Source organism: Scomber japonicus, chromosome 12 (genome assembly GCF_027409825.1).
Source record: "Scomber japonicus isolate fScoJap1 chromosome 12, fScoJap1.pri, whole genome shotgun sequence".
In the NCBI taxonomy this organism is placed as follows: domain Eukaryota; kingdom Metazoa; phylum Chordata; class Actinopteri; order Scombriformes; family Scombridae; genus Scomber; species Scomber japonicus.
Genome location: NC_070589.1, coordinates 5,775,502 through 5,801,906, shown reverse-complemented (window position 1 = coordinate 5,801,906; position 26,405 = coordinate 5,775,502). Strand labels below are relative to the sequence as shown.

At 39.7% G+C, this 26,405-nt stretch overlaps 1 protein-coding gene across 1 annotated transcript; it reads right to left on the bottom strand.

The window, feature by feature from the left end:
* Window positions 1-1,334: 1,334 nt before the first annotated feature.
* si:ch211-267e7.3 (ADAMTS-like protein 2) lies at window positions 1,335-25,094 on the bottom strand. Its single transcript, XM_053330628.1, has 19 exons — window positions 25,002-25,094; window positions 18,567-18,670; window positions 14,050-14,125; window positions 13,833-13,935; window positions 12,730-12,875; window positions 12,445-12,568; window positions 10,586-10,666; window positions 10,266-10,441; window positions 9,742-10,177; window positions 8,408-8,476; window positions 7,569-7,890; window positions 7,249-7,349; window positions 6,049-6,175; window positions 4,459-4,672; window positions 2,848-3,003; window positions 2,546-2,716; window positions 2,221-2,397; window positions 1,817-1,970; window positions 1,335-1,613 (listed from the first exon to the last, which is right to left on the bottom strand). The coding sequence occupies exons 1-19, from the start codon at window positions 25,092-25,094 to the stop codon at window positions 1,489-1,491; spliced, it is 2,955 nt and encodes a 984-aa protein (XP_053186603.1). The 3' UTR covers window positions 1,335-1,488.
* Between the last annotated feature and the right edge of the window lie 1,311 nt (window positions 25,095-26,405).

Sequence of the window (26,405 nt, the reverse complement as noted above, 5' to 3'; positions counted from 1 at the left end):
ATACATAATGGCTGCCACTTGTAAATAAGACTATGCTGTGTTTGCTATCCCTATGCTGCCAGTTTTCCCTCCCGTTTCCAGTCTTTGTGCTAAGCTAGGCTAAACACATCCTGGACTATTCCAATAGAATTGAGATACAATGGTGACAATGACACTGGCCTCTCATCTTAATCTATATAAGACGAAAAAACAGCATTATTTTCCAAATTCTTGCCCTATTAAAACACTGTGCACTGATTTTGACTCGTTTGTTGAAGAGGTGGTGCTAGCATATAAAGCTAGCGGATGCACTGTATATGAAATTAACTGTAAGCATATCTCAAGATTGTTTATTGGTTTTAAATAAAAACTATTGATTTCTTTTGTCTGTTAATAAGTGTTCATTTTCATGACCATTGCATTGTTGCCTGTCTTAACTTAGTAGTAGTCTAGATGAAATAACTCAAAGCTAGTTTTCACTTGAGGTGACCACAGAAGAATCATGACTGGCTCATCCATGATTTTTTCAGTACTATGTTGTGACAAAGGAAACAGTGACAGCAATAAAGCCAGGAGTTCTCACTCTGTGTACTAGGCCACTGACCACTCAAATACTAAACATAATGTAGAACATACTTCTGTAACATATCTGTTGTGCTTAGCTGTGAATAAAGGCAGCAGCAAGGCACCAGTAATATAACCTGACCAATTGGGGATGTGGGTGTGTGTATTGCAGGTGTTTCCCTGGTCCTGTAAGTACCTGTGTGTTGCCACAGTAACAACAAAGCTGCCCTAGTGCCTAGTGTACAGGGCGCTGATAGCACCTTATGAAGACGTGAGGGGACTGAGCAGATTATAGACATTTATAGGGAATGTCACGTTACTTGAAGTGATGGGTGCAAGGATGGTCGGATAAAGCTCCTTCTGTTTGGAAGTTAAGGAACCAGGTGCACAAATAGCCCAGTGTGTCTAAAAGCCAGTCTAGTTTCACATTGTCTGGGTGGAAGGTGGACAGCGTTTAGTAGCACACTGGTTCATAGAGCTGATCTTAGATATAGACAAAAGCCTTTTATATAGTGTCATAAAGGCAGTCTGGAACTGTTTACACCTTCAGTACTTCAAGTTAACTTTTTGTTGTGGAAATACTGCTACAAAGCAGGACTTGTACTTTATCTGCTCAACTTATTTATCGATTATTCAAATATGAAAAAGCACCAGGAAGAATTTTGGTTTTTGATTGGTCTTTTGTTGAAAACTGATTTTAGGACTAATTCTGGGTGTGATGGAATAAGAGTAAAGGGATAACATTGACAGCTAGGGAGGTAAAGACAGTGACCACAGGCTGACCTTTGACATCAGTGAAAGGAGTAACAGTAATAAGGTTAACGTTGATGTCCAAAGGTCTTACATTGCTAGCAGCTGGCTTTCGTGTAGCACCAATATGAATGTAGAGTGACCTTCGGTACCAGTGGTTGGTGTTCGGGGGCTGAGGTTAAGAAAGTTAAGACTTCAGGGTCTCGGTGCCCTACAGGATTGGCAGCAGGCCTTTCTATAGTACCAATGGGAGCACAGTTTCACCTTTAGAACCAAGGCACAGTTGGCTGTTGGCTTGTCTTGGCACGAGTCGTCTACTGCTACTGATGCTGCTGGAGCTGCTGCTGGATGAAACAAACAAAAGCCACGAAAAGTCAGAAGCATGTTGGAATGGTTCTCTTAATTCATCAGGGCACCACAGGAAAACGCTTGGGGCAATCAAGTTCATTTCTCTTTCACTAATGGAGCTGAAAGTGAGCTGTACCGTTGCATCACCTGTGCAGTAAATAAGTTGTTGTTGTACCTGGAGCTTCTGTAGGACACCTCTGGATTTCACAGCTCTGTCTGGCTTCTGGCTTGAGGGCAGAGTCGCAGCTGTGGCCCCTGGTTACCAGCTCCTCCCCCTGGTAACACTTCACTTCACGAACCTGGACACCACTCCCACAGGTCTTACTGCACTGAGGGGGTATAAGGGGGAAACAATAGTCTGATTTGACTGATATTCAGACTGAGAAAGTTCAATTAAAGCTGGACTTACAATTTAAGATGGACTAGTGTTGTGTCCCAGAGGGTTAAAAATCAGACTTCTGCATCAACTTGTAGAATTGATTGGTATAGTGCAAGAAAACCCAAGAAATCCACAGTAACATCAGAGACAATAAGCAGTCCCTGATATGAGTATAGGTAAACACACAAACAGACTGATACCTGAGACCAGGACGTGGTGAACCATTTGGAACAGGGTCTCTGAAAGCAGGAGGAGCTGGTCTCTGGTTTGTTGCTTTGAGAACAGCTGCTGTCTGGAAACTCTTTAAACACACCACCTTCCAGGCCGGCACACACCACCTGACGCTGGCGCACACCACGCCCACATGTAGCATTACACTGACACACACACAAACACACACACACACACGAGACAAGGAGATCAAATGAACTTCATATAGTTTAAATTTGTGGGTTGTCTTTTATTTTAAATACAATCCCCAAACCAGCCACACATGTCCAGTAAGACCCTTCTTTACATGTTTACCTGTTGCCATTCCTGTTCGACCCAGTGGGGGGCGCAGTCTCTGTCACCGCAGGGGTAGATGGCCAACGGGCGCAATGACTGATCGCACTGCTCTTCTGACATCACTACCCCACCTGATGATCGACAGGTCACTGCACGCATCATCCTCCCCTCTCCACAAACACCTGAGCACTGACAAACACACACACACACACATTTTAATAATGAGGTTATACTTATATGATCATTTTTCACCATTCACATGGGCACCATGCTGAAGCTGAGTGTATTTATATGTGAGGGGGCGTGTCATAAAAACTCACAGGTCCCCAATCAGAAACTGTCCATCGTCTGTCGCAGGGCGGGCCTTCGCATTCCTGATTTTCTATTGGCTGAGAGGACTTGTTACACAGCTTCATGTCCATGGAGCAACGGACCTCCCGAGTCCGAACGCCTCGAGAGCCACAACGTGCCGAGCACTAACACACACACATACACACACACACACCTTCATGCCTTGCCTTCATGTCTATATTGTCTTAATTTCATCCCAATCATTCTTGATAGCATTATATTTACATGTATCTGTCATTCTTCTAAGAGAGGACCATGCAGTTAATGTAAAGAATACAAGACCTCCAGAGCCAGGCCTGGAAGTAGTGCTTACTGAGCAGTGCAGATCCAGCTGTTTTGGACCTTGGTGTAATAATGCAGGCTTTGTACTAGAATAGGATAGTCAAGAGACAGCTACAGTATGAAGTAATGCTGTCATACAAGCAGCCAAAATGAGGCGAGGTTCAGTTACTGTGGAGAACCTCAGTATTGAGTTACCACTTTAAAACGATGAGAGAGCAGCCACCTTGTGAGGATGCCTACTGGCTGTCTTCCTTTGTTGGTGTTATGGGCACAACTGACTGGAAAGAGACTCTGGATAGGCTGGAAGAATTGAATATCCCAGTTGGCTTGACAGTGCTTTTTGTTCCCCTTGAGGAGTTTGTGGAGCCAGTTTCAGAGGACATTTGGGTTCTTCTGCTTTCTCTACTGCACCAAACACTATGACTAGATGAGTGATGCAAACATTTGTAATTCTTCTAAAGTTATAGGTTTCAAGATCACAGCATCATGAGATCATGCAAGAATCTTGTCAGGATTCAACTCCAGCTGGTGATAGACAGATGTTTCATCCAATCACCTGCCAAGTATATTTTGAAAGTGCCTGTCTTTTTCAAACAGTTTCTAAGGACAATTTCTCACAAGATTCTGCATAATAAACCATCAGAAGTGTTAGTTTAGTTTAACATTGGATTTTTATGTCAGTCTGTGAAAAATACACATTCATTTTTATTCTGTTTGTGTGTGTTAATAATAACAGCAACAACGGTCACTGCAAAGAATGTCAAATACTTTCACACACTTCACTGCTTTGTTTTAAAAGCAGATCAATATGACGTTTAAGACATCAAACTTAAAGATGTTATTAAAATCTAAACATTACCATGATAACCCATTTACATATTTTTATTCTATTATTCATTTTGATGTTTTAGAATTTGATTCTGCTTTATTTTATCTGTTTCTTGTCTTTTCTATTTTACACTTTAACTCTAAAAGTTAGAGTTATATATATTTTTCTCTTACACTCTTATTTTTTATTTTCTCTTATTTATTGTACTTTAATTTTAGACTTTTTTCCCCCTTGTTTTCTCTTGTGTGCACTAGTCTCAAATGTTTGTGTTTTTCTTTGTAATTTGTTGTTAGTTTTTGTTCCTTTTCTATATATTTTATGTTGTCCTCAGTCTACACTTCTGTTCTGTCTTATTATCAGCTTGTCAATCAACTATGAAACACTTTGAACTACATTAACTTGTATGAAAGCTGCTAGAAAATTGACAGATTGATGGATTGGCATCATTTCAACATCATTCCCGTATTACCTCTGACCACTCTGAGACCTCCCACTGGGGTCCGCAGCTCTGACCCACGCAGACTTTTCTATTGGCTGGTTTGTGAAGGTCATGTGACAGACACAGCGAGTCGTAGACGGACGAGTCGAGACCGGGTGACAGCATCTTCCAGCAGCGCACGGTCCTGTACTGAAAGCCCTCGCCACAGGTTCGAGAGCACTCACTCCAACCGCTGGTCTCCCATCTGAAGAGACAGTGGTGAGATGGTGCAGGTGGTGAAGTCTGCAGACAATCTCAATGCTGATGTAAAAACCACCAATGTGAAATTATTGTTTGGTTTTTAAATACTATTATTGAAGACTAAACTTTCAAGACTACACATGACAAAAAGAATAAGATTATATGTTGCAGGTCTGTGTGATTCACTAATAGTACATTATAAAAAACACTTACAAACCATCTTAATTCTGTTCTAGACAAGAGCTACACAAGCTACAAATAATAGCAACATTGTTTAAACCAAAGCCAGACAGAAGTACAAAAATACAGACAAGACAGCTTCTTTTGGCCTTGTTTCTACCTGACATTAACATTGCTACTTACATCACTTCCATGAGGTGGTCAAACAGCTGCTCATAGTTATTACATCAGTCAGACAAGCACCAGATTTGGTTTTAGTGCTAAAGAGCTAATAACAATGTCTGTTTCAAGAACTAATATACATGTGCAAGCTACTGTAACTGTTCAGACTACTGCAACCATCTGTGCCTATCTCCATTTGCTCAACCACCACTTCCTGCATTAATGACATATTTCCATTAGAGTCCTTGATGGGCATGCTTCAGTTTCATGTCTCTTTATTAAGATACAAACAGACAATACAGGAAATATATACACTAAATTAATTTTCAGAACAAAATGGCTTCTACAGGCAAAGGTCAGTATTTAGTGTGACTTCCTTTGGCACTGAGCATATGTTGAACTCTATTGGGGAGACTGTCCTGAAGGTATATTCTAGCAGGCTTCTTTCAGCACTTTCTTTACATTTAGGCTGTCTTTTATTTATTTCTCTGTCCAGGTGATATTATGTCAGATTCTGTGATTTCTGCATTTTGAATGGAATGATGTGATTGAAAGTTGCTCTTATACATATTAGCAAGCTTCTAATGAGTTCAACAGCATGTGTATGTAATGCTCAAACCTGATGGAACTCACCTTTTTCACTGCAGCATTTTGACATGAAATAGTCAAATCCAGATGTTAGCAATGACATTAATCAGGGTTCCATTCCATTTAGGTTTCAGAGATCCTGGTTCCTGCTATGGTCACATTAAATACTTACCACTTTAGCCTATAGAAGCTGTTTTAATACTGCATACACATTTCCTGTTTATTCTAATAAATAGACATAATGACATATGGTCATTATAGCATTGCTAAAACAACTAATCTAATGGTGACCTAAGACTTTTACACAATACTGTATGTTAATGCCAGGCGATCCAAAACCATACATATATCGTGATATTAGTAAAACTGTTTCTTAAAAAACTGATTTAATATATTCAGAGAATGTCAGATTTTGACCTGAGCCTGCAATCATTGAGGATAGTACAGTACCTTGGAGGACATTCCTTTCCAGTGCAGAACTCATGTGTGGGCTCAGGTCTGGTTAGAGAGTCACAGTAACTGTCATCAACTTCAGTCCCATCGTAGCGGACACACAGGGCGTAGCTAGTGGTGATACCTGCCAATACACACACACACACACACACACACACACACACACACACACACACACACACACACACACACACACACACACACACACACACACACACACACACACACACACACACACACACACACACGGCTATGATCACAGAGAGCAGACATACAGTAGAACGAACATCAAATCCATGTGCTGTGCAATGTAATCCTGGTAGGTTAGGACGGCTGTGATGTTGTCCTGGTATAAGACAATACAACCAATACCAGGCTGCATTAAAATCCACATCCATCCTCTCTTCATATCAAAGAAAATGAGAAAAAGAGTTGAAGGAATAAATAACTGATGGTTCTACTGATGGTTCCAAAATCTCAACATGTTACTAGAGGGGACCGGGCCTTTGCTGTTCGGGCCCCTCAGCTCTCTGCCTGGAGATTTCAGGCAGGAACACAGTGTCATCTTTTAAATCTCTTCTTTTATCATATGGCTTTTTCTTAACTGTTGGTATTTGTTGTGTTATTTAATTATTGTACATTGTTTATATTTTTTCTAATAATTTACTGTTTACTGTAAAGAACCTTGTAACTTTGTTTTGAAAGGTACTATATAAATAAAGTTATTATTATGTATTATGCATAGACAGTTCATTTAACCTGTATTAAGTTTCATTAATTAGATACATGTATTATGTTATTATTGCAACATTAAACCTATTTGAATAAGTGATGTAATGTAAGTATTGCTTTTTTTTTTTTTTTAGAATTATCACTAACTCAAATAGAATAAATATGAGTTTCTTTTCAATGCAATTCATTTGATGGGGACAATGATAGATAACATAGTACCACTTTCATTCATTACAAACATGTTGAAGTTGCATACAATTTAAAACATCCAGTTCAAATCATTTCAAGTCCTGTCATAAGAAAAATGCTCGCACAGCTCTGATTTTGCTCAGTCAGCTTTTAACGCTTTTATTAAAAAACCTTAATATTTGAGTTAGTTTTATTTCCTTTGGTAGTGTTTTCCATTATTATGTTACTGTTGCACATGCTTGCTGTGCGTGTGTGTGTGTGTGTGTGTGTTTTTACCTGTGGTACAGGTCGTGCTGCATGGAGCATAAGCAGAAACCTTCCAGCGATACATATCTGCCAGACTAATGTCAGGCTCCAGACCAACATCAAAGTCATTGCTGGAGGGAAACACAAACACACAGAAAGCTGATATTTTCTACTTCATTTTATAAAAGCACAATAATGCTGACGAAGAGGAAAGTCGTATTAAATGGAGGGTAACAACTAAAAACCCACAGGCGGCCTTCTACACAGTCATTAATGTGTGCTGAATTATATCTTCCAGCATCACAGAGGCCTTCAAGTTAAATATCTATTCCACAGCTGTTCTCTCATACCTCTCTGTGTTGGCTGCCTGGACTGCAGACACCTGTTGCAGCTGCACCAGGACAGCCGTGTGTGAGTCGCCGTCTGTTTCTTTGCGTGGGACGGCGTGTGTGTCGGTCGCCGCCAGCGTATCTGGGTGCGTATCCAATCGTGTGTCCGTGTGGGGGAGAGTTTCAGCATGTGTTTCTGCTTGTGAGTGTGGATCAGCGAGCGTGTGTTTGACAGAGTGTGTGTTTGACTGCGTGAGGGAGTGTGTCTGGTTGTGTTGCAGATCCTCCAGCAGCAGGTAGGCGGTGTCCTCTGGTAGTGCTGCAGAATGAACGCTCTGACTTCCTGTGAATGGACAGACATAAGAGAATGTAGACTTTTTTTGATAATACTACATATTCATTTCTCTTTTTAAGAGTAATTAAACTCATATTTTCTATATGTCTGGTTGTGATTATTATGATGATGGAGGTCAGAAGTCAGCAGAAAAACAACAGTAGCTTTGAGCTGCTAAATCTTGCTGAGTCAGTATTTTTTTTCTCATTCCATCCACATCATTCCAATCCAATCCCTTTGTGTGGAGGGTTTTCCATATTGTGGCTTATCCCAAACTAGTAAGTAGTGGTGCTGAGTCACAATACTGTACAACCCCAAAATCAGAAAAGTGCCATAACTCTTCATGTGATCTTCAATAAAACTTTCTGACTGCAAAATATTATTGTTAAAATTGAGATTCCCCCTGTGTATTAAAGCATCATATTCCAAGCATAAAAAACAAAAACACTACAATTTTATGTCCATCATGTGTTATTTTAAAACGTTTTATCGCTCTATAGACAGAAGCATCATTTGTCTTTCCTACCTGGGAAAGAGATGACCAGCGTGTTGTCATCAGCAGTGGAAGGCTCGTCAATGGAGTTGGAGGAACTCACTTTAATGAACAGACAAATACATTGTTAAATACTTCAAGACAAGTGTCTGGAAAGTAATTAGTATCTGAAAGTATTCGTGGCATCACACCATTTTTTTTTTTTTTTTTACTTTCACAAATCTGTCACTTTGTCTGATTCTCATTGGTTTATGCAGAAATAAATACATAATAAATAACCAAACAACAGTAGATACGAAGAACAGCTACGCCTGTCACAATAACTACTTTTACAGGACGATATATTGTCTCAGAAATAATCTTGTCTTGATAAATTATATTATTGTCATTTGAAGATCATTTTATACCACTGATATAATGATAATATAATAGCATAATAATGCAAGAGGGGCGGGGGTTGGGATTGGAGAGTGTTTGGGGACAGAGTTATTTACCTTTAATTCTTGTGCAGTCTCCACTCAGAGGACACTACTCACTTAACCAATGAGACATGAATAGCCTCTTAGCTTCTAATGTGAAGGGTGGCAATACTGAGGTCAAAAAATTATCAATAATGGAGGTAAAAAAAAAAGGTCATGTCCATGTATCATAAGTCCATATATACACATGATGATATTGATAATTACGTTATTGTACGATAAGGTGACAATTACTGTGACAGTAAAAAGAACAACAGGGTGATTCTCCTGGCTCTTTCTTCATGTGTGAATACTGTGTTTCTAATGCTGCAGTAGAATCTGCCTCCTTCATGGATCTCTACTTGTAGTGGAAACTTAACAGGAATCATAGTTCAGCTCCTGAGATCAGTTCCTCTGGTTCCATTGCTCCTGGAACTTTTTGGCGTATACACCAGTTCAACAGTAACATAAAAGGTAGTCGTGGTATTGCAGGGCAGAAACACCAAAGATATCTTTGAAGTACTTTAGAAGTAGCATCCTCATCACCTAGACTGTCCACCAGGGAGCACTGACAAGTTCATTTTTCAACTGTAAATGTCCTGCTCAGCACATATCTTGCTCACAGGTCTTTAAAAAGAACAAAGGTAAGGAATTGGTATCAAAAATAATGATGTTATGTCAGAAAGCTGATACAGCATATTTTTCAAACTGTCAAATGCTGATATCCAGTATCCAGCATCAGCTAACCTGTTCATAGGTGTGGAATCAGACCTAAGAGTGCACCACAAAACCTCTCTGGAATAGTTAAACAAATGGACAGACTGACAATGCTATCCTGCTGCAAGCAAACAATAACGCAGTAATATATGAATCTATTTTAAACATGCTCAGACTCAATGTGTCACTCACTGTATCCGGGTGCTGCTGGAGGTCCCCGCTCCTCCACGTCATTGTGACTGAACACACGTCCGGTGACATCAGCCGGTCTGTACACCAACATGGCTGCTGGTGGAGGAGGGCTCGGCGTCCGGATTTCCCACACCACTACTTCCTCCTCCTCTTCCTCCTCTTCTTCTTCTTCTTCTTCTTCTTCTTCCTGCAGTTGAACATCTGATTGGTCTTCAGCTCCAAGCTGCCTGTTATACTGATGCACACTGCCTCTGCTGTGGTTTGACCTGGCTTGATCCCCCTTGGCGTTATTCTCATTTACATTGTTATAGGTGTGGTTGAGATGGGAGTGCGAGGGGCCCGTGGTGATGCCTTCCGCAGCAGTGATGTCATGAGACTTGAGCGGGATGGTGTACTCGTAGGTGATGTGGGGGAGCTTTCCATTTAGGTTGTAGTACTACATACACAAAGATAAAGATATTCAACCACTTGGTGCTGGATATGTATGCTGGACCTGTATGTGTGTGTGTGTGTGTATGGACTACCATGACATTCAGGCCTTGCTGCGTGGGTCCCTGAGCGATGATGTACTCCAGCCCGTCAGAGAACACGCTGCTTGGACGTCGGTATTTAAACACTGTTCCCGCCACTCTGAAGTTCTGAGGATGATCAAACACGGTGTTTCCATTGAAGAAGAAATGTCCCGCTTCGTCTGACAGGGCTGGATAAGACGGGGAAACATCAGGGCCAGTGTCCAAAACAGTGGCAGTCATATTCAAAAACTCCCCATTCCTCTACTTGTAGTTTGTTTGTAATAGACATTTCCACATAAAAACATTCCATCATGGAAGGTGGAGGTTCTCACCCAGGATGTTCTCAGTCTTGTGTCTCTCTATGATCTGAATGTCTGTGGCTCCAGCTGGGATGTTGGTGATGAACACGTAGCCTGAGAACAAGAACGCCTACTTTAATCACAGCCACGGATCTGTTGTGAGCTCACAGTCATGAAGTGGCAACACGACGAAAAACTCTTTCATCTTCCGCGTCACAGAAAACCTTTCACCAGCAGTAGAATCCAGTCATGATGTACTATAGTATAGTAGCACTGATACATTATACCACAACTAATAAATCCAGATCAAACCGGATTCATTAGTAAAAGACAGCTTGTTGATAATGTGAGACCAACACTAAATATTATAGAGACAGCTCAGAAGCAGAATCTCCCTGTGGGAATGACATTTTGAGTCCTATGGCCTCATTTATTTGAAACTTTAAGGAATTTTGGCTTACATGCTACTTTCATAAACTGGTTGAAAGCTATGTGTAATAAGCTATGTATACTCAGAGTTAGAGTTAATTTTGCTTTCTGTATTGAACCACTTGCAGAATGTATTAGGATAGAACATTATGGCGATTTTAATACAACTTTACCCGTCTGCAACAATAACCAGGATGACCAAACAGAATTTTTGTATTTTTTTATATTTCATCTCTTTTAACCCTGAAGTCACATAATATTGGTAGTTGATCACAGAATGCTGTTGTTGCTCAACACTCCATTAGTCTGAACTGAAATAGGAAAAATATTCTTTTGCAATGCACCATACACTCAAAAAAATCTTAAAATAAGAGTCTTTACCACCACTACAGCTGTTCGAAGGCCTTACCTCAATGGTCTTTTGAGGTCAAATAAAATATAAGTTAATAATTTGGTTGACGTGGTGGGCGAGTCCAATTTTCTTTTGCACTCTTCAAATCGTGATGACTTAATAGAGTTCCTGTTCCGTGAAACCTACAGAGTTCAGATGAGCAAAAACTGGAATGGCTGTTTCATTTTAATGTGTTTACGTCTGCTGAATTTATCTCAAAAGCCTGGAAAAGAAAGTGAGATAGTTTGGTTAATAATTATTTAGATTGGATTTACTACTCAGTGATGGTCTGAAGATACCTTAGTTATATTGTAGCTTTAATTTCTACTACTGTTTGACAGTGTACTGTGGTCCTGGCTTGTTAGACTTTGTGGTGTGCAGTAAGCCCATGCAGGCTGGGAATACAGCTGTTTGCATTACACAATAATAAAACGTTTATTTGCTCATTTAACTCATATGACACTGTTCTATTTCCCAGCAGCAACATACATCAACCTCTCCAGAAAAGGAGCAATTTTACCCCATTCTCTGCCCAGATCCCCATCCCAGCTAAGATAAACTGTCTTGATGAGGTGTTCAGTGTGATGCACCTTTCTACCTAACAACTGCAATTTATGATGTGTTTAACTGCTCTGCAAGACTTTCAGAAACAAACATGTCATGAAGATGAATTAAAGGGAAACTTTCGGTATTGTGCAACCCACCTTTTAGTGTCTAAGTGACTCATGCGTTCAAAAATAAAGAAAAATGTTTTATTTCTCTTTTCTTCTGTTCCACAATGTTGGCAGACACTTATAATAACAATCTGAGCCTGTCAGTGACAACAAAAAGCACTTTAGTGGGCGTACATTGCGGCGCTCTCGCTCAATAATGGACCAAATTCAACAACTCTTGTCCCCATTAGTCACTTAGACACAAAAAGATGTGAAAATCGGGTCCTTTTAAGGTGAAATATTGAAATGGGGCTGCTGACGGCCGTGATAAAGAGCTCAGAGGAAAGACAATGCGGATCTATGTGTTTTTGAACGCCAGATGACTTGTCTGTCTACATGTGTGTTTGTGTGTGTGTTACCTAACTGTGCGAGTGCCTTCCTGTATGATCCAGAGATACGCTGGCATGATGTCCCATTTCCTCCACATACACCACATCTGTCTACTGTCTTACTGCTGTACAGCTCCCCGTCACATCCTACAGGCTGCAGGAGAACACACACCCAAATCACTTACTTACTTATCCATCTAACCTGTCAATTCTCCTTCATTTACTTTACATATGCCTGTAAAAAATATGATTTATTCCATCTGATATTGAGGAAATGTAATGGATAATAGATTTTTTTTTTCTTGAGTGGGTTACCTGACATATCCCCTCTATACAGACACCATTGTATTTGGTATCACGGCAGAAGGTGCCGTCGTGGGCGGGAACTAGAAGCTGTCGCTCTCCGCTGATGGTCGTACACTGCAGGTCACACGGCTTATTGGAGATGCTGATGTAATCAGCTACACGGGACATAAAGTGAGAAAAAGATGAAGTAACAACATGTTTATCAGCTTCTGTGAAATTTCTTTTTTTAACACCGTCTAAATAAAAAAATCAGCTCTCCCACCACATGATTGCATTAATGACATTTGGCAGCACATAGGAACATATGATGTGTAAATGTGTGCAGGTACTCCTTGTACCGCAGCTGTTGGTGTTGAATAACCAGTGATGTGAAATTTGAATTGAATATTGCCCAAACTTACCTCTAGCTACCACTACCACTAAAAAGACTCTAATCTGCTGACATGACAACATTAGATTTCTCCTTCTTTCTCTCTTAACTCCAGCCAGTCTAGACAGATAGGCGCCCACATAGAGCCTGGTTCTGCTTCAGGTTTCTTCCTTTTAAAGGGGAGGTTTTTCTTGCCTTGCCTTGTTTGGGTCTCTTTAAATTAAATTAAACAGTACAGTCTAGACCTGCTTTATATAAAAAGTGACTGAGATACCTTTTGTTGTGATTTGATGCTATATAAATAAAATTGATTTAAATGGAATAGTGAAGCTTATACTACTAGTTCCAAAAAATCATTTGGTGTTGCTTGATGACAGACATAAAAAATATTCACTTTAATATGTTGTGGACTAAAATGTGTTTCACCCAAATGTAACCCAAGCAGCCCATATGATCAGTAGTATTATCAGATGATGCCCCTTTGACAACATTTTTACCTTAAAGGTAAAGACACAAAGAGGCTGCCTATCAAAACCAAACCTGGAGAGACTTATTAAAGCTAAGCCTAACCTCAGAAAAGTGCTGGGTGTTTGCAGCTCATTCAGAATGCTGCAGCGCAATCAGCATATTACACCTGTTCTCACTTGTTCTTCTGCTTATTAAGCTCTGAATGGACTTGCCCATCACGCACAAACACACAATTTTTTATTTTATAAAACAGGCTGTGCTGCCGATATCATACCTGGGTACAGAGGTATCCACTGATAGTATCTTCTTCCAATGGCTTTAGAATTGAATTGGGAACACTGGTGTTGTTTGAAGCTAAGACTGGGGCTGGGACAGGGCTAAAAAAAACAAACAAAAACACATGTGTACAGAACGACACACAAAAGCATACTTTGAGTTGGACTTCAGTTGAACCTCATTATTCTATAGTTGTGGTTAATATAGTGTCATACCTGGTTTGGACAGAGCTGGTATTGTTTAGGAGAGCCGACACAGTATGAGCTGTTTACATTGTGGGTGGTGGAAAGCCTGAGAGGGACACAATACAATATGGTTGACCTTTAAGATGGACAAGCACTAAATTACAGTATATTTTCATTTTGGCACTAAGACTTTACAACCAAATGCCTCACATTTCTTCATCCATATACAAGAGAGAAGTGATGTATAAATAACACGTTTATTTTATATTCTAAACCAGTTTGAATCACATTACTTGAGGTAACAGAATATTAAATATCAAATAAGTAAAATAAAATCTATTAAAACAATGTGGTAAATCCTTTAAACTGGTAAAAACTGATACTTATACACAGAAAACATAAATATGTAGATATAATAATAATAAAAGTATACACATACACACACACACGTATATATTACAAGGTTTTAGGTTTTTAACTGTTTTTTAAATGTTGACACTGATATAAGCTAGATCTGTCACAAGAACTACTTTTATTAGACGATATATTGTCTCAGAAATGATCGAGATAAATGATATTATTGTCATTTGAAGATCATTTTATACCACTGATATAATGATAATATAATAGTATAATAATGCAAAGGGGGGTGGGGGGTGGGATTGGAGAGTGGGCGCTGTCATTATGGTTGGGGACAGAGTTATTTCCCTTTAATTCTCCTTCAGTCTCCACTCAGGACGTACACAGTGAGGAATGGAGGACACTACTTGTTTAGCCAATGAGACATGAATAGCCTCTTAGCTGCTAATGTGAAGTGTGGTGATACTGAGGTCATAATAATGATCAATGTCATGTCCATGTATCATAAGTCCATATATAGACATGATGATGCTGATAAATATGTGGTTATTGTATGATAAGTCAATGATGTAATTATTGTGACAGGACTAATGTAAACAGTCTAATGTCCATTCCAGAGTTTGGGGGCCCTGATGGCAAAAACTTGAACCCCTCTGCTCACAAAGTTGGATCTGGGAACAATGAGTAGTAATTGATTAGAAAATCTAAGATCACCTACAGGCTCATAGAGCGTTAAGAGGTCTGTTATAAATTCTGGGATTAGTCCAAATTGGGCCTTAAAAGTAAGTAGTAAAAATGTTATAATCAACACTAAAATGCAAAAAAGGCAATGCAATGAGGCTAAACAGGTGTAATGTGGCTCATTTAAAGCCTGGCAGCTGAATTTTGAACCAGTTGTAGACGTGACAGTTGCTTCTGACTCAGGCAGGAGTTGCAATAATCGAGTGTAGAAAATATAAAAGCATGTATGACTTTCTACAAATTACTAAAAAGGACAAACAAAGTTGTAATTTTGCAGATGGAGGTGAATGAATAAAAGAGTGTCAAATATAATTTTATCCTGTGGGCTGTCACTTGTGGAGTGGAATCTTTGTGACTGTTTGGAAATGTGTTAAAACAGAGCGGAGAAATATTACCAACCACACAACCACCTTTTTCCAAACTCCTCTCCTCTGGTAGACAAGTCCTTCAAGCCCACACACAGTTCAAGTGACAACTCACCCTTTCCTATTTCTTTGTAGAATAAACACACATTTTAGTGCTGACGATGAAAAGTGAGTTTGTGTGTGTAATGAGAAGCTAGAGCTGCTGCTATCTGCAAACAGTACTTAAATGTGACTCTCAGACACTTGGCAGAAATTCATAGGACACATTTAAAGCACCTCTCATTCTGGTTAATACTAATGCTACCTACTGACTTTATTACCATCACTTCAGTCTGTCCTAAACTTTACTTTCTTTCTGTTGGGAACTTCACAAAGAACTCAGTGTTTCCAAGTAAGGCAGAAGCAGCACGTCTTTCCTTTTTCACACACTTTTCAGAAGTTTTCAGCAAATTTAAAAAGATGCTGCTACTTTGAGTCTGCTGGATGTTCACAAGTTCAACTTTATATGGTGAGAGTATGTCAATATTTGTCATGCCCTTAAAAAAGATTACTGGGGTAATTCGGTTTCTCTAAATTTCATGTATGCACATATTTGATTTCCATTATTGGGGTAACAGATTAGTAACCTGAATTCATCCACAGGAGGCATGTCCAAACTACTCCGTAAAGGTCCATGTGTTTGCAGGTTTTTGTTCCAACCAATCAAGAGCAGAGAGATTCAACCATCAACTGTTTGAAGACTGAGATGAGTTGATTAAATGAGTCAAGCCTGGTGTGCTCCTGCTTGGTTGGAATGAAAACCTGCAGCCACATGAACACACACACACACACACACACACACACACACACATACACACACACACACTAAATAAAATCAGGAAGTGTTGTACTGTGCCACTGCAATAATGTTTGATGGTGTAAATAAAAGAAATGGTTCCAAAATAAGATTCTTCCGTGCATGTAAACACACCATACATTGTGTTCTTATTCTGCTGCCCCCAAGTAGCCAAAACAATTAATTTTCAATCGCTATTTATATAGCAACAAATCCCCACAAAAGGTATCTCAATGATACGTTACACACAGAGCAGGTCTAGACCGTACTCTTTAATTTAATTTAAAGAGCCCCAACGTTCCCACATGAGCAAGCACTTGGCGACAGTGGTGAGGAAAAACTCCTCTTTAACGGGAATAAAAGCAGAGCTGGACTCTAGGTGGGCATCATCTGCCTTGATCAATTGGGGTTGAGAGAAGAAAGAAAGGAGGCGCAGTAACAAGAACATTTAAAATACATAACTATTCTTCAAGGGTGGAGATAATCGTTCATTAATCGTAATCGAAGTTAAAAGTTCTATTAATCGGGATTTTGATTTTTGCCATAATCGTGCCAGCTCTACTTTTCCTTGTATCACACATATGCCAGGATATATACTGTGAATGGCATCCACAATCTGGATGAGTTGTCAGGACATACTTTACATTGGGTTTTTTGCATATTTTAAACTAGACATTAACAGCATGACACAAAGCCAAAAGGTGATGGCAAAATATGAAAATGTGGTTAAAAAAAATCTGAAACTTAAACTGGAAAAAAGTTTAAATAATTGACCGCTACATATATATCAACTAATGATGTAGGTGTGGTACTGTGGGCCTGATACTTTTATAGTTCATGAATGGATATTGTGAGACATGTTGAAATCTTCACACGAATAAATGTCACTCCATATAAATATCATACCTGCTGCTGCTCCTGTGTTTAGTTTTCCAGTGTGGTTGTGGTTACACGCGTGCTACCAAATACACATCTTTATGTATTCACATCAAATTGAAATGCGGTCATTGTTGGCTGACTCTGAACAACAGCAACATGTTGGGGTTGTCTCTGCGCTACGGCGGCTTGCACAATTTTGCAACGAGCAACATGTGTCTGCCACAGTTGTATGAAGAAAGTGCTGTAGTGTATGGTTAACATGATTCTGATTCTGTGTGTGTATGTGTGTGTGTGTGTGTGTGTGTGTGTGTGTGTGTGTGTGTGTGTGTGTGTGTGTACTGGGGAGGACCCACACAATTCCCAACGTGGAGTTAATGCATCTGTCTTTCATTACCATGTTAACTGCACCCCCCCACCCCCCCCCACACACACACACACACACACACACACACACACACACACACACACACACACACACACACACACACACACACACACACACACACACACACACACACACACACACACACACACACACACACACCTCCTCTGTCTATCTATCTGTGTCTCTCTTTCTTCAGCCCATCCTCCTACAATGTTTAGATGGTAAAGTAGGAGAGACAGCAGGAAGAGGTGAGCGGGAGGTCACTATGTGAGAGTGTCACATCTAATTGGTAGAAGGTGATGAGGGGAGGACAGGAGAGAGAGAGAGAGAGGGAGAGGAGAGAAAGGAGGAGAGGAGAAAAGCAGAGGAAGCGAAGGAGAGTAGAAAGAAAGAGGAGGCAATGAGTGTGGAGAAAAAGATTGAGAGGATAAAAGGTAAAAAGAAAAAGAAAGGAAAAGGAAAAGGGGGCAGAGAGGAGAGAAACAAAGACAGTAGACAGAATGGCGAAGGAGGGGTGAGGAGGAGGAGGAAGAGGAGGAGGAGGAAGAGGAGGAGGAGGGAGAGACAGCAGAGAGCAAGCACTGAGGGCAGAGTGGCGTTAATCTTGGTTGACAGAAACTTCCGCAAGTCTGACAGGGGGGGAGGTCAAAGGTAACAAGATGGCTGGCTGCAGACACACACACACACACACACACACACACACACACACACACGCAACCACTACAACACACACACACACACAGAACCATTTCTTTCCTCACTCCTCCAAATTGTGCTATTCTGGTGTACATACCTTTATGTTTCTGAATGCATATTCTTTCTATTCTTTACTTTGAAGCACAAAATCATATCTTTAACTCCAAGATTGTTAAAAAAAACAAACCAAAATTCACACAGTCTAATTACATTAAAAATCCATCTATGCATCTGTTTTTGGAGAATCTCTTTTACACACACACACACACACACACACACACACTACCTCTGAATGAGACAGTGCCTCTCCTGACTCCTCACACCTCCTCCACAGCTTCTGGAACAGGATGACCAGCTGGACCACTCCCCCCACCACTGAAACACCTCCTCCTGGATGAAGATACACACAGGACAAACAGTCAGTAAAAATCTAAAAAGGTGTCATTTAGGGGAACGACGTGAGATGACTTTGAGGCTGTATACAAATTGCTGAGCCCTTCTGTCCCTGCCTGCTCCAGATTGAGCTCACTTTTCACTGCAGCTATTCACAGTCTGCATTGATCCACCTCTCTATATCATGCTCCACCTTACCCTTGCTTGTTTAACTCCTTCAAATAACTGTAATCTTTACCATCTGCAAACTAAATGTAAACAGAGGTAATAGATTGTCTTCATTGCAGCTTATACTGAAATTAAAACTGGACTATAAGATTTTGATTTGTAATCATAATGAGGTCATCAACCCAGATTGCTCCTGATGGCTGCACCAACAGTGTATGATTGTATCTGAAGCTTCCTCCAGATAAGCAGGTTGGTACTCTGTGTGGTAGCTCCTGACATCAGTGTATGAATGTGTGTGAATGTAGTATGGAGTGTAATAGTACTTTGAGTGGTAAAAAAAGAAAAGAAGAAAAAGTAGTGCTATTTAAGTACAGTCCATCTGCCACAGCTTAGTGAGGAATCACTATGCTGGGAAACAGAAAAGGGGGATTTGTACTGTAAAATCAGAAAAATCTGAAATATACTATTTTGATTTGTGTGACTAACACACAGCTGAAGAGTCAGTGGCTTCAGCTGACCTGTACAGGGCATTTTAACAGGGATACTGTTGTGTCAATTTTGAATTTCCCCTTAGGGGGATCAATAAAGTTTACCTTTACCTTTTACCTCATTCCCAGCATGGAGTGGAGGAATGATTACAGCAACCAGTAAGTCTTTGTGAGAACTGTGTTAAACAAGAACTCTGAATCATGTTCCTTTATGGATACAAAATCATGATTTGTGCACACATTACATTTATATAAGTAAAACTGTCATAACAAGTGTGTGTGTGTGTGTGTGTGTGTGTGTGAGAGTGTGTCTGTGTTTATACTACCTTGTTGCTGTGCGTCTGTTTGACACTGGGACTTCCATGGCTGTGTGATTGTAGATGGATGTTATGCTGCTCCACCCTCCCTTCACTTCTGTCCTGGCAGACACACACCGCACACACACATAAACACACACACACACGCATGAACATGGGAACGCATACGACAGCTCCAAACTTCACAGAGAGGGAGCGCTGCTACTACTTCACGGCAGCGCTGAATCCTCGAGGTGATGAGTAGATGCTGAACGCCAACTAACTGACTGAAAATAATGGGATGTGTCCGCCTCGTATAAACACACTACACGCTCTGTCTTTTCTAATATCAAAACAATACAGTGGTGTGTTTCTGTCTTGAGGAATACATTTTAACAAAGTGTAAATAACACAGTGTTTATTATAATCTGCTATACTAGATTAGGTAAAGTTGGTTTGTGTCCATCTACTATGTGTGAATATAATATTAGTGTTTAGCAGCTCATCTAAAGGGAAAATCTGCTGTTTTCATCACATTTATTGACAGGAAATCAGCAGATACGTATGTCAAAACCAGAGTTCATTAAAAAAAAAAAAATCTGAATTGAGATCAGGAATTTTAATTTATCTCCATGGAAACACTGAAGGTCTTTAGTCCACATTTTATCCTCTTGTGACCAGGCGTCCTCGCACACTTGACGTGATGATGGTGAGCTTGTCGCATTACATACAACTCAAGTCCAGAGGGCGGACGTTTGGATTCAGCCTTTGATTTCATAGTTTGGCCGACTCGTGGAATTATGAGTCTCATGTTAATTCACCACATCTGTGCTGTTGACAAGTTGGCACGACAGCCTTGAAAAAGTCAGCTGACCCTTGAAAACTCCACTCTTTCAAATCCCAATTTTGACACAGAAATGATTAACCGTTCAATCCCGTAACGAGCTAAAACATAATATTTGCTCTACGGGTTCAGTATAAACCTTTGTCACTCATAAAAATATGTTTCTGTAGTCCAGATTTGAAGATTTTTCTGTAAATGATGTCAGAAGGATGTTTTTTTTTCTCCCCCCCCTTTGAGCAGGGTCCCCTCTGTACTGCCACCCAGTCACTCTAAACACTGGCTCTGTTTACAGTACATGCAGGGAGACAGATGGTGTATTTAGGTTCAGCTAATTCCTTTCGGAGGTAGTCTTCCAGTTCATGTACTACGTGAATAATCACTTTATATCATTCTCTGACACAATATTTGAATATTCATGCAATTACAACTACAAGCCTACTCTGTTGTTGGCTTGTGGAAACAGCTTTGTGCTCTTTGAAACTATTCAGCACTTTTTCTTCTCATTGGAAACAGTGGATTTCAATTTCTTGAAGTTTTCCAGTATTGGTGGCTTTCGTCTGGCAATTCAACAATTCTTAATTTAATAATAAGTATTGTGTCTGTATTCAACGATGGATATGGCTTATTCCTCCAGCATTGTCCAAAAACAATTAAAACACATCAGTGAGTCACATTGTTACACTGGATTCATTACCATGAACACAGTTTATTTTGACTCAATCCAACACACATCATCCTGCTGCCAGAAATACTCACTTGAGCACCCAATGTGGATTAACTCACTAATCAAAACAGTCCCAATAACTCCTTCCTATTTCCTCTCAAGAAATGTACTATTTCCACGCAAGCAACACACTATTTCTTCCACTATTTCCAAGAAATGCACTTTTTCTCACAATAAATGCACCATTTCCTACTAATTAATGTGCGATTTCCTCTCAAGAATTGCACTATTTCCTCCCAATAAATGCACTATTTCCTCTCAATAATTCCTTCCTGTTTCCTCTCAAGAAATATACTATTTCCACACAAGCAATACACTATTTCTTCACAAGAAATGCACTTTTTTCTAACAATAAATGCACTATTTCCTACTAATTAATGTGCCATTTCCTACCTATATATGTACTGATTTCTCCCAATCCCTTGTGCTATTTCCTCTCAAGAATTGCACTATTTTCTCCCACTAAATGCACTATTTCCTCAAAATAAATGCACCAGTTCCTCCCAAGAATTGCACCATTTTTTTTTTACCAAGAAATGCACTATTTCTTCTCAATAAATGTAATAGGCTTGATTTAAAGGTGATCCACCAATATTTTGAACACTATTTTTGTCCTTAAATGAATCTAATGCAAAATTCAAGAAGCTTGGCTTGCCATGCATCAGAAAGACATGATGTGCTTTCAGTGAGTCCAGTCTGAAGTTGGTGGGTTTCTTTAGTCCTTCAACTGACACACACACACACACACACACACACACACACACACACACACACACACACACACACACACACACACCAAGGCTCAAAGTCCCACTACTGTGTTGTCTTAGCAGGGTCCTAACAAGCCTACACAGGCTCCTTACTCTGTCAGATTGGCCCTCTGGCTAATTCAACACATGCACACACGCTACCATAATGTGTGTGTGTTTGGATATGTGTGAGTATTGTGAGATGAAAACAGACAGTAATGGTTGCTTACTATCAAACTACGGCAATCAGTGTTTCATGGAAGACAGTGGGTCAAGATATGATTTCAAAAGAACACAAGTTTATGTTTGGGATGACTCATAGCATCAGTGCCAGTGCTTCTTCTTGGTTCAGTGACTAAATGAGGGGCTGGAAATTACCTGTGAAATTGGCTGTTGGATTGGAAACATCCCGTGAAAAACAGGTTTGTGTTTCCGAGCTAAATTTCGGGGTTTGAGGTCAAACGAGGATGTGGTCGCGCCTTTTGACACAGGACACTCTTTCTTTCTTTATTTCCTGTAATGTGTACCATATTCCTATAACTGTATTCCATTCCTTCTTCATGCTGGAATAACTTACAGTGGTATGTTTACATTTATGATCGAAATCAACGCGACCATTTATAATGTTGTTTATGAATCGCTGATGTTCCAAAGATCTTTCACATAAAGAAAACAGCTCAAATAGATCAAAGCTGGATTCTAAACAAATTGGATGCGTGCAGAGCAGTCCAGCTGATACCAACAAATATGAACACATGGGAATGTGAACATGCTTTATTTTACAATATGTTTAGCTTGTTGCCTAATAAACAGCCATTACATGCAGCTGAATTAAGCAATTCGTCTCTCTATAACGACTGCTATGTCAAACTAAGCGATGTTACCGCAATGAATTTAAAGCTTTAAATAGAAAACATGACCTCACTGTTGCTATGGTGCATTATGTTTGTGTGTTATAATGTGCAAAGACTGCTTTAGCGCTGTTGGAAGACAATATCTTTCAATAGCCAAAAAAAGAGGGTTATTAGATGTCATGCCAGTTGTTGGTGCTACAAAATTTTCTTTTTTTAAATTTCTGCCATCAATTTCATGTGTTGTCAAATTCATCTACAAAAAATCAGCGTCACATCCAGAAAGCCAGCGCTCTTTTAAGTTCTACTACACAGTGTGAGTTTTTATTTTCATTGGCAGGAATAAATGATCAACTCTAACTGCTAAGCAGACAAATATGAGGCATTTTGTCAGCTATCTCTGGGGCATGAATGTTCAGCCTTTTCATGTGTGTAGTGTTTGCGGTTTATAAAAAAAAAAAAAAAGAAGGACTGCGAGTGCTGGCGGTTACTACAGCTTAGAAATAATGTCTGCAAACAATTGTTTGGGTAGCCTTTGGTAATGCATCTGCTAAGAGTTTCAACCATGAAACCTCAAAACACCCTGATAGGCTGGCTGGCTGCTGTCTGTCTGTCACTGTGTTGTCTTCTTTACACGGTTGGACTGTGGAGGCCAGCACATCAATCTGTTAGCTGGTCATTTAGCCCGGTGGCCAAATGGTCAGTCGGTGATGTAACTCCCTGACGTTAAAGGCAGAGGTGTTTTCTGTGATCTGTGAGACTGGACTCAACATGTTTATTTGACACACTGAATGACTGAATCACAGAAACTGTACCAGGCCATATGGAGAAAGATACATTTTAAACTAACAATTATTTTCATCATCTATTAATCCAAAGAGACCAAAAAAATCACATTGGAGAAGCTAGAATCTGTGATCTTTTACCACTTTTCTTTAAAAATGGCTCAAACTGACTATCAGAATAGTTGGTGATTAATGAATACCCGGCAAATAATTCATTAATCCACTCATTTTTGCATCTATACAATTTTTTTCAACAACAAGGAGCTGCATAGTTTAAAATAGTGACTTTAGAAGTGATTAAAGTGGGTAAAATTCAACAAAAGAGTTACTGTAGTGGACCAGAACTATAACTGAATATATCACTGCTCATGGAATTCTTTCAGTGTGATGCTGTTAATTCACACTTATCGTAGTATCTCAGTGAGTCACTGTCAGATGGAGCTTATTTGCCATATTACCTAAATTAATCCAGATATTATAATGTCTGAATCACATGAAAATGATTTTTTTTTTTTGCTGTTAACACAATGGGAAAATTAGTTATAACACTGGATCTTAAATGAACCTGCCATTCACACAATCTGCATCTGTGACCAGCTGTCTGACCTCCAAAACATTTATATAGTAGCAAGAATTGCCAACAGAAGTGGTCAAATTCAACAAAGCTGCTGTTTTTAGCTACACCCTCATAAACAAACTGGAAAATTGAATGGGGGGGAGGGGGTGTATGACAGTCCCAACCACCCCTCACAAAATGTTTAAGTCTGCTGACTAAGATAAACCACACATTCAAAGAGGTCACGTCCATTTGATGTGGTTTGTTTGGAGCTAAATGGGAGTGGGGGGGGGGGGGGGACTTCACTATAAAGTGTTTTTTTAAGAATGGGTGCACCAAAAAGCAAGTCTTATTTACATCATTATGTCATTTCACTGCTACCTTGTTTATGAGTCTAATATTAACACTTGTTAGAAAGTCGTTTTACAAGCTCTTACCGTTCATTCCTTACCGCAACATGCATGTAGAAGCATCCCTATGGCGCTAACTCAACCAAGTCTGAACTTTTCGTGGAGGTTGGCCGACAAGCAGCAGTGTCACTGGTAACGGTTAGCTTACCTTCACACAGACGGTGACACTGTGGTTAAATGGCTGGTCGAAGCTTAAACTACTCTGGAGACTGAAACGACTTCACACATCAGCGCCGTGTTAATGAAACGTTAGCCGAAGCGAAGAGCGACTTCAGTTATTAGTTTAAGGTGGAAACTAATAAGACAGTGCATTGACGACAAGCAGGGCAGAATGAAAGTGACAGACTTATGAAGTGAACTACTCTCCGTTGGAGCAAACTAACTCCAGTCCCGCTTTGAGCTCCGGAGCAGCGGACAAACAGCGCGTCAACAAACCGCTACTCTGCGAGCTACTTACCTTAACGGACCAGTTGTTGGTTAGCGGGAGAACCGGGAGGTGTAGCAGGAGAAAGGAGCAAACCGGGAGAGCTAAGCCTCCGTTCCCGAACATGGTTCATTCATGTCATGGACCGACAGCACTTCCCCTCCCCTTTACCTCCGCTCCCCTCCTCACTCCTCTCTCCCTCTGCCCTCCTTCCTCCTCCCATTTTCGACCCCCTTCTGATGTGGCGACGCCTCCCGCTCACACACACTACAGGACCTCCATTCTTCACATAATGTGGACGCTTTGTTTCAGCTTTTATGTGTTTAATAACCCTTCATATAACCTATAAAGAGAAAAGAAAACGTATTTAATTAAGCCTATATTTAAAAAAAAAAAGGTATTTCTTCTCAATTTTAGTGATGTCATTTGAGTCAGTCAATCTACCATGTTGACAGAGCTGTTGTGTTTTTAAATATGAAATAAATAAGTTGTTGAATTGCTACACTATACTACAAATATATGTGTACATTATCATTTAAAAATAAATCATGCCTAGCTATGAGTCTAGAGCTTTCTGATACATTTCCAACAACGAGGCTACTTTTAAATATTTTTGTTTATTATTGTTAGTTTTTGCCCATTCAGTTTTAATAGATTCTCAGTTTTTTTGTTTGTTTTTGTTTTTACATAGTCTGTCTATTCATTACCTGCAGGTATTAATCTAGAACCCATGACTGACTGTTTGTCTCTTCCAGCCTCAGAAAAGTCAGCTTGTTTCTGTTATTGAATCCTATATATTGATCTTATAACTATTAATAGCCTCCTCTTGTTGTGTGTGCAATCATTGCAACACATTACAGCTGTAAGGAAACCTTACTATAGGCTACTGTTTAAATGATTGAGTATATTTCCAAGTTCCAAATTGTACAGAAATGAGTGATCATGCTTCTCATTGAAATATAGTCATTTAAACTGTTGTGTTTTATTTACTTAAACCAATTTCAGAATTTCAGACATCTTTTGACCTGCAACTCATTAGCTAATACTCCTGGCTACTTAACATCTGTAATACATTTCTAATAGGCTACACCAGAGCTCTGACGTCTTCTAGTGGTAACAATGTAAAACTACACCAGCAGACTGGAGATGAATGAATGAATGAATGAATGCATGCATGAATGAATGAATGCATGCATGAATGAATGAATGAATGAATGAATGGGTGGATGGATGGATGGATGGATGGATGGATGGATGCTCCAAGCTGTGATACTAATGGGGAGCTATAAAAGCAACACAAAATGGATTAATTGATTACAATTTAGGCTGCTTATCAAAATCCAAATGATGTGTTTGACAGTCTTCTCCCACATCACACCTGTTTTAAACTGTTTTAAAGTCTTTACATTGGTTGTCTTTCAGTAGGCTATAGATTTG